Consider the following 17,374-nt stretch of genomic DNA (forward strand, 5'->3'; position numbering starts at 1 on the left):
AATACTTCTTGCAGCTATAATGACTATTTGACTATAATCTTCAGGTCAATTTTAACCTTCTTAGCATTGGACATTTCCACTAGCCAATAAAACCACTCTTGAAAAGGAGTATTAAAATGTGTTGTGCTGTAGTAAACCAAATAACCATACCTCTTCATAACACTGGCCGTAAGTGGGACGACACCTGGATTCTCCACATCATCACCATCATCAGACAGTAGTTTAACAGGAACCCTCCCAAATGGGCAAGTCTAAGAGCGAATTAAATGCTATCAGGTGCGTAAAGCAGAATGAAGAGTTTAAGATTTTTAAGAAAACGTTACATGTTCTACCTGGTTAGATTTGTTTAGTGGTCTCAGTGGGTTTTGATAATCAACCAGAGCACCAAGTTCCTGTGACTTTTCTTCCCTGAAGAAAAAAAAACAAAGAAACATACAAAATAAACACAAAACCAAACAAACAATACTGTAGTGTCCATGTTTGGTTTAAATTACATTAAGAAATTAAATAAGAAATCAAGACATTACCCAGAAAAAAGTTTGTTTAGAGTAGAATTTTCACCAGAATCATTCCTTTTTATGCTTCTGTGATTTCCAAGTATGTTCTGAAGCCCAGACTCCTGTGTACTTGATACTGTAAGGAAAATAGTTAGAATCATTCAGATTAAGACACTTCAGAATAATCCATAATTCATATCAGGTAAACTCAACTGAATTATTCTAAGCAATTAATTGGGTTAAATTAAATCAGTTGATTTCATTGATAGCAAATTTGAGTGGTCTTATGAGCTGTGTGAGGTCAGGGAATATCAAGCACTCAGCTCATTCACAAGCCCCATGTTAATCCAGCAGAAAATCTTCCTTGATTACTTAAGTTCTGGCAAAAGCTACATGAATCTTATAATGAAGTGTCAATTCAACTCCTGCTTACATTAATACTGAGTTTTGTGAAAATAAAATATATATTAAACTTTTATCTCTAAATAATTCAGCTACTATTTAGCATTTTTCAAATACCTAATGTTACAAGCTCATGGAGATGAAAAACTAAATAAGCCTACACTTTCCCCAAAGTTCACTGCTTCCTAATTGGCACATAGGGTTTTGCCATGTGCTCTCTCAGAGGCATTCCCTCAGCTGAAACGGAACAGGACAGAAAATAAAATGCATTAAAAACTCATAACTGAATATTACAACTGTTCCTAAATGTTTGAGTTCCTCCCCACACCCAACTAGCACTTCACTCAAAGGTTGGTTAAATAGGAGCCAAGCAAATCTCAAACCACACTTGTGAAAATATATCCCTAAGGAAATTACATTCTGTCCTTATGCAATGCAAAAACATGGAAGTGCTTGACAACACTCTTGAGAGAGTTAGCTACACACACTTCAGTGTTTAAGTCAAACCATGTGATTTGCTCAATTCCACTCCCAACAAATTTATCTCCTGAAAACTTCAAGAGATAACTATTCCCTTATTGAAGTTATATACCCATCAACCAGGATCAGTTATGTTTTATGATATAGCCAAGCACTTTAGTACTGATAAACACATGGGCTTTATCCATACATAAAACAAAGTTGAAATGGGTTATTTTTCCCAGCTTTGACTTCACTGAAATGACCACCAGCACTTCCTCAGTGTGTCAGAAGATACACCTCCAAGTACTCTATCTGTATGGTTTAGTCTGTATGCCTCAGTTCTATCTCTTCTCTATCAACAGCAGCTCTTATTTCCCACTTCCAGCTGAAAGCCTCTATTACAAACTACAAATACATAATGACAGTCAGAGGAACACCCTCTGCAGAACTACAGAACCCACCATCCCATGGCTCATGTGAACTACACTCTCTGCACTGAAGATAAAGAGTACTGATGGAGTAAGATTGAAAATATAAATAAATATGTCTGTTTATTAGACAAGAGCAGATTCTGAGTTCTTATCTGGAAGGGAAAAACACCACTGATTTTTTTCCAATCTAGTATTACAACAAGTATAAACTCAACCAATATTTTCAGAAACTGCAATTACCTGCTAAGTTCTCCTTGTCCTCATCTGAAAGTAACTGCTTTTTTTTCAAATGAAAGTTTTGCAGAGCAGTTTCCAGCATTTCTAGTGGAACAGCAGAGTACTCCACAGCTTTCTGAAGGATCTGCTTACACTTCTTCTCATTTTCTAAGTAGTAAGAAACACAGCGTTAGGAATCAAATAAGTGAAAAACAATTACACCAGGGCAATGCTGCTTTTGAATGAGCTGGTTACATTCATGCTATCTTATATTCACTTCACATCATTCTATAAAGCCATTGTTCATTAGGCACTTCTCCCTTAAATATTTACTTTAAGGACACTGCCTGGAACAAGTTAAAAGTGGATCATAGAAGTCAATTTTTCACATTAAGTTGAACACCAAGTCACAAAATATGCATTCTCAGTATTTCTCAGTGTTATAGGAACTGCAAGGAAATACAAAATATTCTAAAATCCACTTTTTCTGTAGCATCACCAAGGTAATACAACTTTTGTGAGCTTCTATTTAGATCCGACCAACAAAAATTTTATTACATATATACTATAAAACATCTTTAATGCACTTAAAAGAAATCAAATTTAAAAGCAGCTATTAAATAAAACATCACTACTCCAGGCAGCGCTACAGTTAAGAAAAGAGGAGTGAAAAGCAAGGATATGGTTTCATTACAATTTTAGACATGACTAAATGCCATAAGCAGATAACACTGAAGAGAGCTGGGAGGGAAAAGGAAGTGTTTTAACAAACCATACTGGAAGCAGTCAATTTACATATGTAAGCATGTAGTCATACAGCTATTAAAAAAAGTATAAATCATATAAGGAAACAAGAGTACTGCAACCATAATATCTTCCCTGGTTTTTAGAGCATCAGTGTAAAATGATGCAATGTTTTGTTACAGTTGTCAATGCCCCTGAAATCTCAAATGCCTTTCTTCCTCAATTCCAAAGCGGCAGAACAACAACTACTTTGTTCTTACAGGTACCACATACATTTATACTTAAGTATTTCTAATAATGTATAGTAGCACATTTAAGAGCACATCTCCAGCACTCAAAACCCCACCAGTAACTCAAGTTGGATGTCAATGCTGCCTGCAGTTCAGGCTGGGGATACTGCCATGTATGCATTAGGAACTCATGCTTTAAGTAACCTATTTTAAGAATATTAAATGGGTGATGTCAGACACTGAAACAAAGAAACATCAAAATTAGATTGGCTATGTTTTCATTTAAATCTGTGTTGTGCTTATTTGTTGTAGCTTGGTTTTTAACCATTTGGTCAAACACTGCTTTTTTCTCTCAAATCATTAGCAGGTGCATAGGCTTTAAGAATCCTTAACCAGCATTCTGTGGTTCTATCTTTGGCTATATTTAGTAACCACACCTTGCTTCAACAAGACCTGCTACTCGAAAGTAATTCCTCCTAGTGTTATGTGTCTCATTGAGTAAGAAAAAGCATGACACCAAAACACCCATGTGAAAAATTAACTGCTTCATCCCCCTTAACAGATGAGGATCCAAAGCACAAAAGTAAAGTCAGAAGTATTTCTGAGTTTCAATCTGTCCACTTTGTCACATACCACAAGCCTGAATCATCCACCTCAGCATAACACTTTATATAGCCAAAAGTAGAGTTTTATCTATGCTTATGAGTTCTGACCAATTCACAGCAAATCTTGCTTCAAGTACACTAACCAAGGCACCCAAGTAAGGACAAGACAGACCCTCATCTGACCTATTTACATGAAATTGTAGTTAGTTTTTAAGTAAAAAAAAAAAAAATTAAATTGGCACTTTTACTGTGTCACTCCATTTTCAGGCCAATAATATTCAATTATTAAGAAATCAGCATCAATTTGCCAACTCTGATTTCATAATTTCAACTTGAGCTTTATCTTGAGCAAAACTGTGAGTTAAAGAAGCGAATATACAATGAACTTTTTGTTCTTAATGCAAAGGGACATACTGACAGGTGTTCCAAAGCACTGCTCAAATCACTGGTATGAGGAGGCAACAAAGCACTACACTCCTCCTTTCCCTCTGGCCTAAGCTGGACACACTCAGTGGAAAAGGAACAGCACTCTTAAGTAACACTATACAAATCACATGTTCATTAATCCTCTTTTAAGCAGCAGGGACACTACAGCTCCATACACATTTCCAAATGACACCTAGATCAGCTCAAGGGTAACAGATACAAATCAGAGAGCACACTGGAGATACAAAGCCAATCATAACTGGTTTATTTCCTTTGGGATTAGGACTTCATTTTATGTTAACTACTTGCTGTCAAAGTAAGATAAACTATTGCATGAACACATCCCACAGCTACAGGATGAATTTAGTCACTGGTAACCTGTAGCAACATTTCTACACTTAAATTACACAATAGGTTTTATTACACTTATTTAACAATATCTTTATTATTGCAGAATTAGTGTCTTATTATCTGCTTCAATAAACATACAGTGCTCACTAAGCAAATTATTAACTACTATTTACTACTGTTTAGAAGTTCAATACCACAAGATTATATTAGAGCAAGAGTGGTCAGATAACTGATTTATGTGAAACAGAAAGACTGTGTAATTTCAAGTCACAACAGGCAAATTTTTGTCTTCTCCCCATCCTGTAGAATCATATTCAGTAAAAACTTCCTCCATCAATTATTTTACATAGCATGTATTTGAGGGGGATTTCCACAGCCTTTCCTGCTCCGTTACAAATAAACCTATCAGTTAAGAAAAACTGGAAAATGTGAGAGGATAAGTAAGTATCTATTATTGATTTTAATAAAACAGCTCTGCATCATGGGACACTCTTTGAACATCTAAACTGTATCCTAAAATACAGTTAAGAAGTAATACTGGAGTGAAAAATTTTTAGAGAAAACCACTACAAGTGGAAAATAAACAGAAGTAAATGAAGAGAAATAAAAATGTAAAATGTATTCAGAATCCAGAGAGTAGAATAGGCAGATTAATTTCATTTAATTATTTATTGTAGCTAAGTTTGGGAAGCATTTCTTATACCAGGCAGCAAACAGCTTGAATGATACCAAAAAAAAAGAACAAATACAAAGAAAAATAAATCACAAAAAAATCAAGATATATCCACCAAGCCTTTTGTTTTCAAATAAGAAAACAGCTTTAATGGGATGTGGTTGTCTTTCTGTACAGAGCAAGACATTAAAGGAAGAAATAAACAGGGTGACGATCACTGCTCAAATCACTCATGGAAGGAAGAGATACCCAAAAATACCCACAGGCAGCAACCCAGCCTTGCTACCAAGTACCAGGCAACCAAATTACACATTGATAGTGTATCTCGGTTTAATAAAAAACATACCAAGAAACTACAGTTGCTGTTTCAAAGAAGACAGTATTTGTTCCACAAGCAAAGTATCTAAAGGGAAATCACCACCCAAATTTGAGCTTCACTCAGTGCAGCGAGAGCCTTAAACAAAAACCTTCCACTGCAAGATCTAAGACAAAAAAAAATAGAAAATAGTTTCATCTTGCTTCATCAATGAGTTTCATCAATGGATTTTCATTCTGTTTGAAAATTATTTCTAAAAAGGAAGAAAACTATCATGAACAGTGTGCATGTTTTCATTCAAAAATGAACCCACATTCTCAGTAAATTTTGTTTAAAAAAAAAAATCCAGCTTTTTTTTTTCAGATTTAATACTTATCACTTTCCTTGCAAATAATGTAGCAAAACCTAGAACAACATAGAACAGCAACACCAAACAAGTTTTTTTACACACCTTGTGATAGCTCAAACTGTGCAAAAGCCACGTGCACAAAAGCAAATTTCTTGCAGTTCAGTCTGGCCAGATGAAATTGGTCCCGTGCCTCCTCTGGATCCTGAAGACTGTAAAGACAGCACATTAAGAGTTACAAAAGGTGAAGAGCTTGAGAAACAAGTTCCATGTGCTGGATAATGGCTTTAGATAACTCTGGAAAAGCAACCCATCTATAGCTAAAGATTTTCCTCTCCCTTCGAGCAATCAGTGTACTACAAATACACAACAAACCTTAGAAAGCTAATAATTGAAATATATAAAGTTGAACCTTTCCAAAAATCCAAAAAGTACTCAAATCAGAAGAGAAAGTTGAAGGACTCCTTCCTTGTCGCTGCTCATATTATGCCTCAAAATATGCCGATATTTTCCCTCTGAGCACTCACTAAACAGTACAGAACACCCACCTGCAGCCCTTCCAGAGAAACATCACCATTCTGGTAGACACAACCACTCCTATACAAGCAGGATGAGATAATCGATCATAGTTTAAGCATGTTATTAGACTCTAGTAGATTTACTGAACTCATCTCTGATTACCCAAAGCAATAGGACAGGCATGAAATAACCCACCTGCAGGCAAAGTCTGAGCAAAAGAAAGAAGACTCTAACATGAATTAAGTTCACTTTCCAAGAGTTTATTAAATTTTAAGCTCCAATAGAAAGCAGGAGTATCTTGGATAGCAATAGAAAGAACAAGACCCAACGCACTAGCAACAGGCATCAAATGCCACACACTTGGTGGCACTGTGCTATAGTCAGAAGCATTACATGAGAGCAGGCCTGGCATGGTTAATGTACAACACAGATCATCAGACACAGATGCACTGTTTGCCTTTGACTATTTCAGAGTACATTCAAAGGTTCTTCAGACAACCTCAGTATCATAATTGGTCAGAAAGTATTGGCACAACAGAATGCAGCTAGAGAAGATACCAGGACAATAAAGGTCCAGTGCCAAGAATGGAATAATCCAGTTTCAAACCTACTCACTGGGTGGAGAAAGATTTGGGGGTGATGGTTGATGAAAAACTCAACATGACCTGGCAATGTTCACTCACAGCCCAGAAAGCCAAATGTATCCTGGGCTGCATCAAAAGCAGGTCGAAGGAGGTGATTCTCCCCATCTACTCCACTCTAGAGACCCCACCTTAAACACATGTTCAGCTCCAGGACCCCTGCATAAGAAGGATATGGATTTGTTGGCAAGAGTCCAGACAAGGGCCACAAAGATGACTAAGCAGCTGGAGCACCTCTCCTCTCAAGAGAGGCTGAGAACACTGGGGCTGTTCAGCCTGGAGAAGAGAAGGTTGCATGGAGACCTCATAGCAAACAGAACGCTCCTGAAAAGCATATTTCTCATCCCCTCAGAGGTAGTATAATCAGAGCACCCATCAGTGTTGCTTTATTCGCAATAGCTAAAAAAATCAACCAGAAGCACTCTAGGAAGTCACGAAATGACAGGATTTTCTTTAATAGGAGCTAACACCAACCAGAGACAAAATACATAGTACTAGACAAACTGACACACAGGAACTGAGAAACCCAGAGTGGAACACCAGAGAAATTTCAAACAAAAAAATTATAAGCAATGAGAAAAAATTATGAGCAATGACTAAAATGCCAAACACAGAAGATCCAAACAACCACTCACTGATTAACTTAAGATTAATCTCCAAAAAATACAGACAAACAACCTTAGTAGTTTTTAGGTCCCATTAGTTAAAAGCAATCAAAATCATTGCTGGTGTGATTACACATACAGTTCATAAATGTCGTTTTATATAAATAATTGATATTAGATGCCACTCTGGACAAGAAAGTATTAGCTTATAATAGATGATTAAGAACTGGCTAATATCTGAAAGTAATTTTCAAATGAGGAACCATCATTTAGGGGGATGGTTACAGTAGAGTTCCATTGAGATTGATGCTACACCAGATTTTTGGTGGGTACATTTTTTAAAAGGCATTTGGAGTTAAAAAGAAATTTTCATTAGACAAGTAAGGAAACATATGACTGATGGTATATGCCAATTAAAAATATTCAGCAGAAAACAAAAAGAGCAGATCTGAACTAGCCAGTGAAACAGGTAGATTCTACAGTAGTGCTGGCTATCAAAGCACAAGATATTTTAGTATAGCTGTGAAGTGCATTTTCATAGTGCAATGAGACAGACTACTCTCCCAAGAAGGTCCCTAAAGGCTGTAGAAGTGAAACAACTAAAAACATTTCAGTGAGACATCGTATCTAAAACTGGTCATAATATTAACACATTAACTGACAGCACCTTCGGTTTTACTTTCTGAAATACAACACACAGATACTGAACTCGTACATATACCTTAGAAGATCTGTTTTTCAAACCATGTTCTAAAAATCAAGTGGAAACAGGTCCAAGTGACTAGGGAAACAATTTTTCTCAACTTAAACTCTCCTATAACGAGATAAAAGATGTGACTGGATAAGAGCATCCAATTGCTATTCTGGAAAGAAATTCCACAAAGTATCATCCAGAAGCCTATGTTACACAGTTTCTGTTCTGAGGAACTAACCTTTAAACAAGAATGCTATCTCTCAGTATCTCTAGAGTCTTTCTGGAAGGCATTCTTTATTCCAGTTATACATGAACACCTTACTTCTTCAAGATACTATGGATTCACAAGAAGGTAACTATTCACTCCTGTTCATTTCTCAACAGGGGATTCAACAGATTACTTCCATTGTATGCTTTTAGTAAACAGTGATGCAGAGAGATCCATGAAAATGACAGTACAAAGAGTAGACAATTATACTGCAAGATGAAGCCACATGCCAAAGAGTCAAATGGAGGAAGGACACACAAGAAAAAGACTAGTCATGTTCACTGGAAGACCACCTGCTCAGCTCTAATTGTTATATTGCTGCAATATTCAACTACAGCTCTTCATCAAAATATTTGTTGTAATGATATTTCAAGATACTTCAGAAGAAGTCTTTATGAAAAATTCAAATTATGACCCTGCCCTGATCAACCACACTGTTGATCCATCTGGACTGAATAAAGCAATTAATGACTACAACCAAAATTAATTTTCAAAGTATGGAAGTAAAGAACAATGTTCTGAGACATTCTTCCTATCCTAAGGCAGGTAATTTAACTGTTCTGAGTCCTAGCAAGGGAGAAAGCATAGTAGTATAAAACTGAAAAAACAGTCTCCTGCTTTTTACATATACCTTACATATAGAGTCAAGAAAAAGGTGTTAACATCTCTAAATCAAACAGCTCTAAACAATCTTTGCATATGCTTATTAGCATATACGAAAAATGCAAGGACTGTAGAGACAACTGATAAACTGACTTACCAAAGCTGCTCAGTTTCAAACAGACAATAGGAAAACATACACACTCAATAATAATTTGTTGCAGAAACCACTTACAAAACAAGGTATTTTTATCATAATTCAAGCACAGAATGATGAGTTCTTATATTGAAAATTTATACTTACGCTTTCAACTCAGCAAATCTCACAAGGATGCGAGCATAGCTCTCATCTTGACTGTACTTTTCTGCAGGCAATGCAGTCACCGCTTGACTGTAACGACCAATGAGTCTATTCAGTAGGCTAACATCCATCTGAGGAGTACCCTTTTTCTCTAGTCTAAGCAAAAAACATAGCCAATCTTCTGGATTATTTGCTGTCAACATTATTTGATTAACAGTTCCAGAGTTATCTGACAGAAAAACAAAAAATGATTGATTAAAAATGCAAACATGCACGGAAGAAAATACTTCTTACAAGCTATCTCGCAAGACAATTACTGATTTTACTTTTTAAACAAGATCAGAGCAACCTTAAGAAACAAAGAGGAACAAAATTTACTTTGTGGTCCTTAATACTGAAGAAATGCTAAATCCTTTTACTCAGTCTAGGTTAAGATCCATTGCACAAGTGACAAAGAATATTAAAGCCAAATACCTGTTGTATCCGCTGAGATTTTAGTACAGTTAAGCTCATCTGTGATATTGTCTTCATTTCTGTATTTGTTTTTCAAGTTTCTGACTCTATTCATGATTGATGCAATTTGTGGCAATCCTCTTTCACTTAGGTCCGTCTCCTCCATCTGCAGACACAAGGTTAAAACACAGGGAAGTTACCCTGCTGTAGCTCACCTTCACTGGAATTACCATGGGAAAGCCTCTCCTGCATAATTTGCAGCTTGAGACTCAAGTACATTATGTAACAAATATTCTATTAAGCCTTTTGTCATGGTAGTCAAACGAATAAACCTCTTCACAGAGGACAACTTCGATGAACAAAAAGAATTGGCACTTAACTGATCCACCCAAATCCTAGTCCATGCTACACAGTAGCCCTTTCCAGCAAGGTGCATTCAGTGTTTGAATAAACTGGGGGGTAGGATGAGTTGCCTGAAATAGCTCTGAGTCTATTGCATTGAAGCACATCCTGAATCTGTACCTTAGGCTGGTTAAGAGACAGTCCTCCTCCCAGCTGTGCCCTCTTACTGCCTCACTTGAATAAACTGCAATGAAACGAGAGCACTTGTCAGGCTTCACAGTGACCTGGCTCAGGGACAAATCCCAGCAGAAAACTACACATAAAGCAGGAAGAGCTTTTACCATTTTGCTTGATATTTCTTCTGCTTTCTCCCCTGTGTCAGCATACAGACAAAAAAAAAAGGAAAGGGAGGAAGGACAGACTTTCATTTGGTGACATCCAAAAGGCTGGCTTAGAGTACCTTAGATGTGTCACCTCTCACACACACACCCCTCACTTAAACAAGCATGTTTCATAGCCAGTCATTTTAGCATTACTTTCTCTCAGTAACAAACATGATATTTTTTATTTAACATAATAAATGTATAACTGATATAAAGAATATCAATTCATTCTTGTTATGTCTCAATTTTAAAATTATCCATGTCTAAAGCAGCACTTATTGACATGTGGTACACTTATTTATGCCACTTAGCTTCTAAATCAAGCATTTCTAAATAGTTCCTCGTCCTAGTCCTCTTTTGCTGTTGCAAAATTTTACCACCTAGATGTCTATCCCAAAATGATTCATTCCAAGAGATTACACAAAATAAAGACAAACCACTGAAAACAAGTGAACCAGTAGGGATATATAACAAATTACTATACCACATTGCTTGTAATAAATAATATTCAACTTTTTTATTAATTCCTGGTTGAAATGTCTGCTTTATATTAAGGAATATAATCCACTCAGAAACTAAAACTGATGATGGAGGGAGAGCTAGCCAGAAGACGGTAATCAGAAGATGAGAAAAGTTTGGTGGAGAATGGGTTGAGATCAGCCCTGAAGAAAAGGACTTGGGGATGTTGGTGGGCGAAACGCTCAATGTGACCCAGCAGGGTGCACTTGCAGCCCAGAAAGTCAACTGTACGCTGGGCTGCGTCACCAGAAGTTTGGTTGGCAGGCGATTCTCTCCCTCTATTCTGCTCTTGTGAGCCCCCCACCTGGAATACTGTGGCCAGCTCTGGGACCCCAGCATAAGGACATAAACTTACGGGAGCAGGTCCAGAGGAGGGCAATGAAGATGATGTGGTGGTGCATCCCTCCCTCCCAGGCCACACTATGATCTGAGAATACTTTTGGTCAGAGCACACTATGATCAGAGGGCTGGAGCACCTCTGCTATGAAAACAGTACAGAGAGCTGGGTTGTTCAGCCTGGAGAACAGAAGTCTCTGGAGAGACCTTACAGCAGCCTTCCAGTACCCAAAAGGGCCTACAAGAAAGCTTGAGGAGCCTGTAGTGGCAGGATCAAGGGGTATGGCTTCAAACAGAGATGGTAGTTTAGATTAGATATTAGGAAGAAATTCTTTGCTGTAAGAGCGGTGAGGCACTAGAACATGTTGCTCATCCACATGTTGTGGATGCCCCACCCCTGGAAGTGTTCAAGGCTGGGTGGGATTGGGCTCTGAGCAACCTGGTCTAGCGGAAGGTGTTCCTACCCAAGGCATCCCTCCTTCCACCTCAAACCATTCTATGATTCTACAAAACAAAGATATAAAAAGCCTGTGAAAAGCCTGTGCAGGTAGACATATGTGCAGGTTGGGAGAACCCCAAGGTAAACATGTACTTTGTCAACTACTATAAAGTGTGTACATGTAATTGGAGTAATTTGAGGCTTACAAAAGGAAATATTAAAAACATTAAGATAAAACTATGTATGGTCAACCTTCCTATAAACTCTGTTCAGGAAGGGCACTCTTGTGCATATTTTCAAAAGAACAAGTCATATTACATTTTCAAAAGTCACAATAGTATCACTGACATGGGTGGCAGCTTGCTGACAAAAAAAGATCGTTTTCCTCACTCATAGGTATGCTACACAAACCTCTCTGTATGTCTACTTTTGACTCCCAAATTTATTCACTATAGTTAATCTGAAAAATAACTTACAAAGCTTCAGTGCAGCTAAAACTGTGTTGGAGCAGTGTGAACAAAATTGGCTGGAAATGGGCAAAGTCACAGATGAATACTCAACTCTAAATGTCTGCTCTCATGGTTAGCAGTGAAGACAAATATTTCAAAGTTCCCACTGCTTTTACATATGAAGTAAAGGAAACAAGTCTGCTTAGGCTTACTCAGAATTATTCATTAAGGTTGTGATGAGGCAGGGATGAACTATGCATCTCTGCCTGAAGAGATTTCAGGAGAAATAAATACATATCTTGAAAGATACACAGTCCATCCATCTACAGCCTTAGTTTGCACAGTTTGTGACTGATAAGAGGACCTAGGGATTGTCTCACCACAAGGATGGAGAGTCACAATCTTGCAAGTTTAACAGACAGGTAGAAGTGTGAAAAGATATTATGACAGAAGAGTCTGCCAGACACAGGATTCTTTCTAAAGAATAAACTAGGTAAGGCCTTAGAAGTTCCTACCTAATTACAAATCAGGGCAGGGTGCACACAGTTTTTTTAGAGCACACTGAAAAAGAAAGAATGTTGGTAAAAAGATGTAAAAACAAATTAAGGTAAAAGTGAGTATCATTGAACTTGGTATTTTGGAAAAGCTAGAAGATTTTTTCTGAGTCTTTTATAAGAGTAACTTAGCTATCATACAGTAATTTAAATCTAGATTTGCAGTTTGTAACATGTCTAAATAAATGTAAAAAGTGTTAAGCTCTTCACTCTCAAGTCTCAATGTATCATGGTAAAGTGGTACTCAAGAGGGATCTGTTGACTATAAGGGTGTAACTTTCAGATCAACACAGACTAGTAAAGACACAGCAAATTAAACTATACTGAAATTAAAATTATCCAACACTTCATTAAAAGACTTGAGAGCTTCACCAATAAACAACTGCTGAAAACCACTGTTATAAAAAACAGCTGTTGGGGATACACAGAAAGCTTGCAGTTTTTTTCTGCACAGTTAGTGAAAGAGAAAAAAAAAGTTCAGATATTTAAATAGATGCAGCACAACCAAGCATTTTCACAATTCAAACACCTTCCCAGTTTACATCCCCTCCCATTCACAATAACCTAATTATATTCTAAAAATCATTAACATAAGTCTCTACATTCCTTACCATCTATGCACATCTGGCAATCTATTACAGGGATCTAGTTACTTCATTTTTTGGCTACAATTAAAATCTTTTACACTGATCACAGCCTTTCCCACATCAATGTTCCATGCCTCTAATGAACATGAGAATTGTGATATTAAAAACTGTGGTGAATTAAGTGCATATCCAGGGGATTTGACTTTCTAATTACTGTGAAGCTAGGTCCAGAAACAGGGAAAGTAATGCACTTTGGACAGACTAAATAGGTTCAAAGAAAGACTAAGTTTAGTTTTACAGTGAATTGTTGGTCATTGTTCCTTTGGTACTGAGGTATAAGAGGTCAGTGCAAAGTTGCTGGAAGGCTCAGAAACATTAGATCTATTTTCAGAGGAATTACTGATAGAGAAGGAATTGAATGGGATAAATTAAGTTCATTCACCTCTGACCCCACTATCTAAAAAATAAACAAGGCACCACTCTCAGGAAGTCTTATAATTAATTTCTAGAGCATTAGTCACTACAGGTTGGCATTACTTTAAGAGTACCAGCTTTCCACAAGCAGCGACCATAAATCAGAAAGATTATTACGCTTACAGAGCTTGCTTATCAAGCAATAGTAGCCATATTTCATGTTCATCCTGTACTAGAAATAGCACACCAAGAATATTAAGCCTGCTCTTGCCTATATGGAAGTTTTGTAGGTTCAAAGCACAGTTTCTCTGTATAAACTCCAAGACTTAGTCTGGCACAAGCCCTATCTACATTACCACTATGAAGAGGTCTTAGCACCTTAGAGTCTGGAGAGACATTTAAGACCTAACTTGAATATCTTTGCAGAAAAGCAAAAAATGCACTAAGTTCTGAAAATGGTCCCTTCCTTCACAAAATTAAATATTTTCAGTGGTCTAAGTAAAGTAGAAGTAAGCATCCCCCCAAATATACCTGGAAGTAAGACCTGTACAGAAAAAAATAATTATGAAAGTTAGAGACTATGTGCTAAATTAGTAGTATCTGAAATACAATTTTTATTCCCCTGAGCTAAGACAAAAAAAAAAAAAAAGAACCCTCCTCATTTATCTTCAAAAAGATACATTGAATAATTAATAATTAAGTAGTAATTTAATTTTCAATGCTTGTTTGGAACTTCCTTTAATATATTTTTCTCCCTAAGAGTCAGTTTAGGCTGAGTGGGTCTATAAACTGCCTCATCTTCTGGAGATCATGTTGCTAAAGATTACATAAGTGATTACTATAGCAAAGACTAAAGATGACAATTATTCATTTCATAAGGAAAATTTTGGTACACACTGCAGTTTTGCCTTTTAAAAACACAGTAGAAAGGACTACAGGGAATCAGATACTCCAATCTCCTCTTTGTGGGTGAGAATATCCTTAGAGATCTGTCCTTGAGCTCTACCCATTCCCTTGAAGTATAGGTGAAGTCAGATTCTCCAAAATCTGAAGCACCAAGATAACCAAAAGAAAGTTACCTCGTGTTCAGAAATATCTCAATCTCTCATTACAACTGTAATTGCTAACAATTCCCAGATGAATTTTGGTTTTTTTAAACATAGTATTCATATTTTCCTCACCAATATCAAAGGTTCATTATTCTTCTTGCAGTGACAGCTTGCCAAATGCAATAGACAAAAAGAAAAATAAATTTCTGCATAAATTTGATTTAAAGTCTCAACAGTACACATCAAACTTACATTTCCGGTGTGCTGCTTAACTGCTCAAGGTTCAATGTGTACTACTGTGGAGAAAATCTTTCCTGAAGAATGGATATGCCTTGTCAAAAAGGGAAGGTGGATGACAGTCAGACTACCTCAGATGATCCCATGAGCCCCAAGGAAAAAAATGCAGCTCTCCAGTCCTGAAGAAGTGCCTGTGTATCAGAAATTGAATGGTTAGACATTGAAAAGTAAATGAATCAGCATACCCTGTAATCTTGCCTCATGCTTGTGATATCCCAGAAACACAGTTTTCATTAAATCAATAAAATTATTCCTATATAGTAATAAAAACAGGACAAAATAGCTCGAAGATTACTTTGTGAATGTAGGCAATCACTTCCAAACCAGTCAGCTTGATAGGACGTTTGGAAACTGAAAAAAAAAAAAAAATACACTAATGGCATATTTGTCTATGTATTGTCATGATTTGCCAATAGTCCTTCTACTCATGCCAAAGTTCAACCATAAGCAAGTATTCAGACTTTCCTTTTTTCTTAATCTGCTGCATGATTACCTTTAAAGAAAGCATTTGCCATCAATTTCACTGGGCTACGTGTTCAAAATCTGAAAGACAGCAAAGACCTAAAGCAGCCACACACTGTTACACACACACACCAGGAACTGAGCTTCCAACTGCAACAACTACACTGCAGCACAACGGAGATCTAGAAATCCCTGCAGGAGACAAAGTTAGGGACAGGGAACCAAGAAACGGAGAACATGCATGTAAAGATCAGGAAAATACAGCACTACCTCTAAATACAGTGTAGTAGTTCCAACCCCTCACACAGACCCACTAAACAAGGAGCCAAAGGACATACTAAAAATCAGTATACATTGCAACTGGATGAAGTGGCAGTACAGGTCAGCCACATGATTTCATGTGTAATCCACTCAAAGATATTTATTCATAAAAAAGAAGTAATATCATCCAGTCTTGAAATACTTTCACTATTTGCTCAGTTTCCAAATGAAGCCAGATGCAGTTTCTCCCCAAATGCAAATTTTAAGAAACCATGAAAACACTTTTTAGTTACTGAACAAAAAGGTACACTGTTCTCACCCCTGGAATCTACTGATATTTTGCATTTGTCTACCCAAGGAAGTACAGAGGGCAGTAAGAATTTTAACTAAGTGCCCAAGAGTTTAGCTGGCTTTTATCCTCCAAATGAACTGATCAGCCCAGTAAAGGAAATTAACATTATCCTATTACCTACATTTTCATAGAATCAGCCAGGTTGGAAAGGACCTCTGAGATCACCAAGTCCAACCCTTGATCAAACACCACTGTGGTACTAGATCATGGCACTCAGTGCCACATCCAGCCTCATCTTAAAAACCTCCAGGGACAGAGAATCCACCACCTCCCTGGGAAGCCCATTCCAGTGCCTGATTACCCTCTCTGTAAAGAATTTCTTCCTAATATCTGACCTAAACCTTCCCTGGCAGAGCTTAAGACCATTTTCCTTATATGTCCACACCACTGTAGCTACCCTGTTACCTTAAGTATTTGTTTCGCTTCCTATGGCCTGATTAAGGCATCTACTACTGTCAAGATACTACACAATAAAGAACTTCAAGTAAGTCCTCTCTGTAGAAGAGGTGAAATGACACCTATCCCTCAAAATCAAGAACTTTAGCCATGCATATGTTTCTGACACCCCCTCCCACATACTGTCCTTCCCTTCCTATCACAAACAAACAAGGGCAGAAAACTCACTGTGTCCACCTTTTTTTACAGTATTTCCATTATTCTGTTTGCATATTCCAGTAATCATTTACTAGTGCTCACCACTTAAGGAAAGATACATATTCTTGCATGTAGTACAGGAAATCTTGTCTGTTAGAGGAAGTAGAACTATCTCCAAGTGCAATTACATCAACGCCACATAAACACACTTCAGTATTACCAAGGACCCTTCCTGAACATCAGGCTCTATTACATGGACATTTCAGTGTTCAGAAGCTCCTGCCTCCAGGATCTTGTCCCCTTGGTTCAAAGCAAGAATGGGAACACGCTGTAACAACACACAACCATCTCCAGAAACACATGGCATCCATCCAATTATCAATTAGCGTTCTGTGGATATTACATCAGAAGCCAGTACTTTTTAATGACGTGAAGGAGCAGATAACAGTTTTTACACTGCTGTTTCTTTAAAAACCCACGGGAAGTCACAAAAGCTGAAGACGTTGTTAAACCATGCAAGTTTTTAGGCTAAATTCTAAAGAGCAAACTTCAATGG

At 37.2% G+C, this 17,374-nt stretch overlaps 1 protein-coding gene across 1 annotated transcript in view; it reads right to left on the reverse strand.

Annotated features, from left to right (window-relative positions):
• Positions 1-15,153, reverse strand: part of TTK (TTK protein kinase) — a 28,752-nt gene extending 13,599 nt beyond the window's left edge. Inside the window, exons 1-8 of the mRNA XM_050314259.1 lie at positions 15,105-15,153; positions 9,802-9,946; positions 9,331-9,556; positions 5,805-5,911; positions 2,033-2,176; positions 528-633; positions 333-408; positions 151-251 (exon numbers count right to left, since the gene is read on the reverse strand). Of these exons, the coding sequence (XP_050170216.1) occupies positions 151-251; positions 333-408; positions 528-633; positions 2,033-2,176; positions 5,805-5,911; positions 9,331-9,556; positions 9,802-9,946 (905 nt within the window). The 5' untranslated portion in view covers positions 15,105-15,153. The remainder of the gene's footprint in view (positions 1-150; positions 252-332; positions 409-527; positions 634-2,032; positions 2,177-5,804; positions 5,912-9,330; positions 9,557-9,801; positions 9,947-15,104) is intronic.
• Between the last annotated feature and the right edge of the window lie 2,221 nt (positions 15,154-17,374).

This window comes from Myiozetetes cayanensis, unplaced genomic scaffold (genome assembly GCF_022539395.1).
Source record: "Myiozetetes cayanensis isolate MyiCay16 unplaced genomic scaffold, myiCay2020 scf2-11, whole genome shotgun sequence".
Classification (NCBI taxonomy): Eukaryota; Metazoa; Chordata; class Aves; order Passeriformes; family Tyrannidae; genus Myiozetetes; species Myiozetetes cayanensis.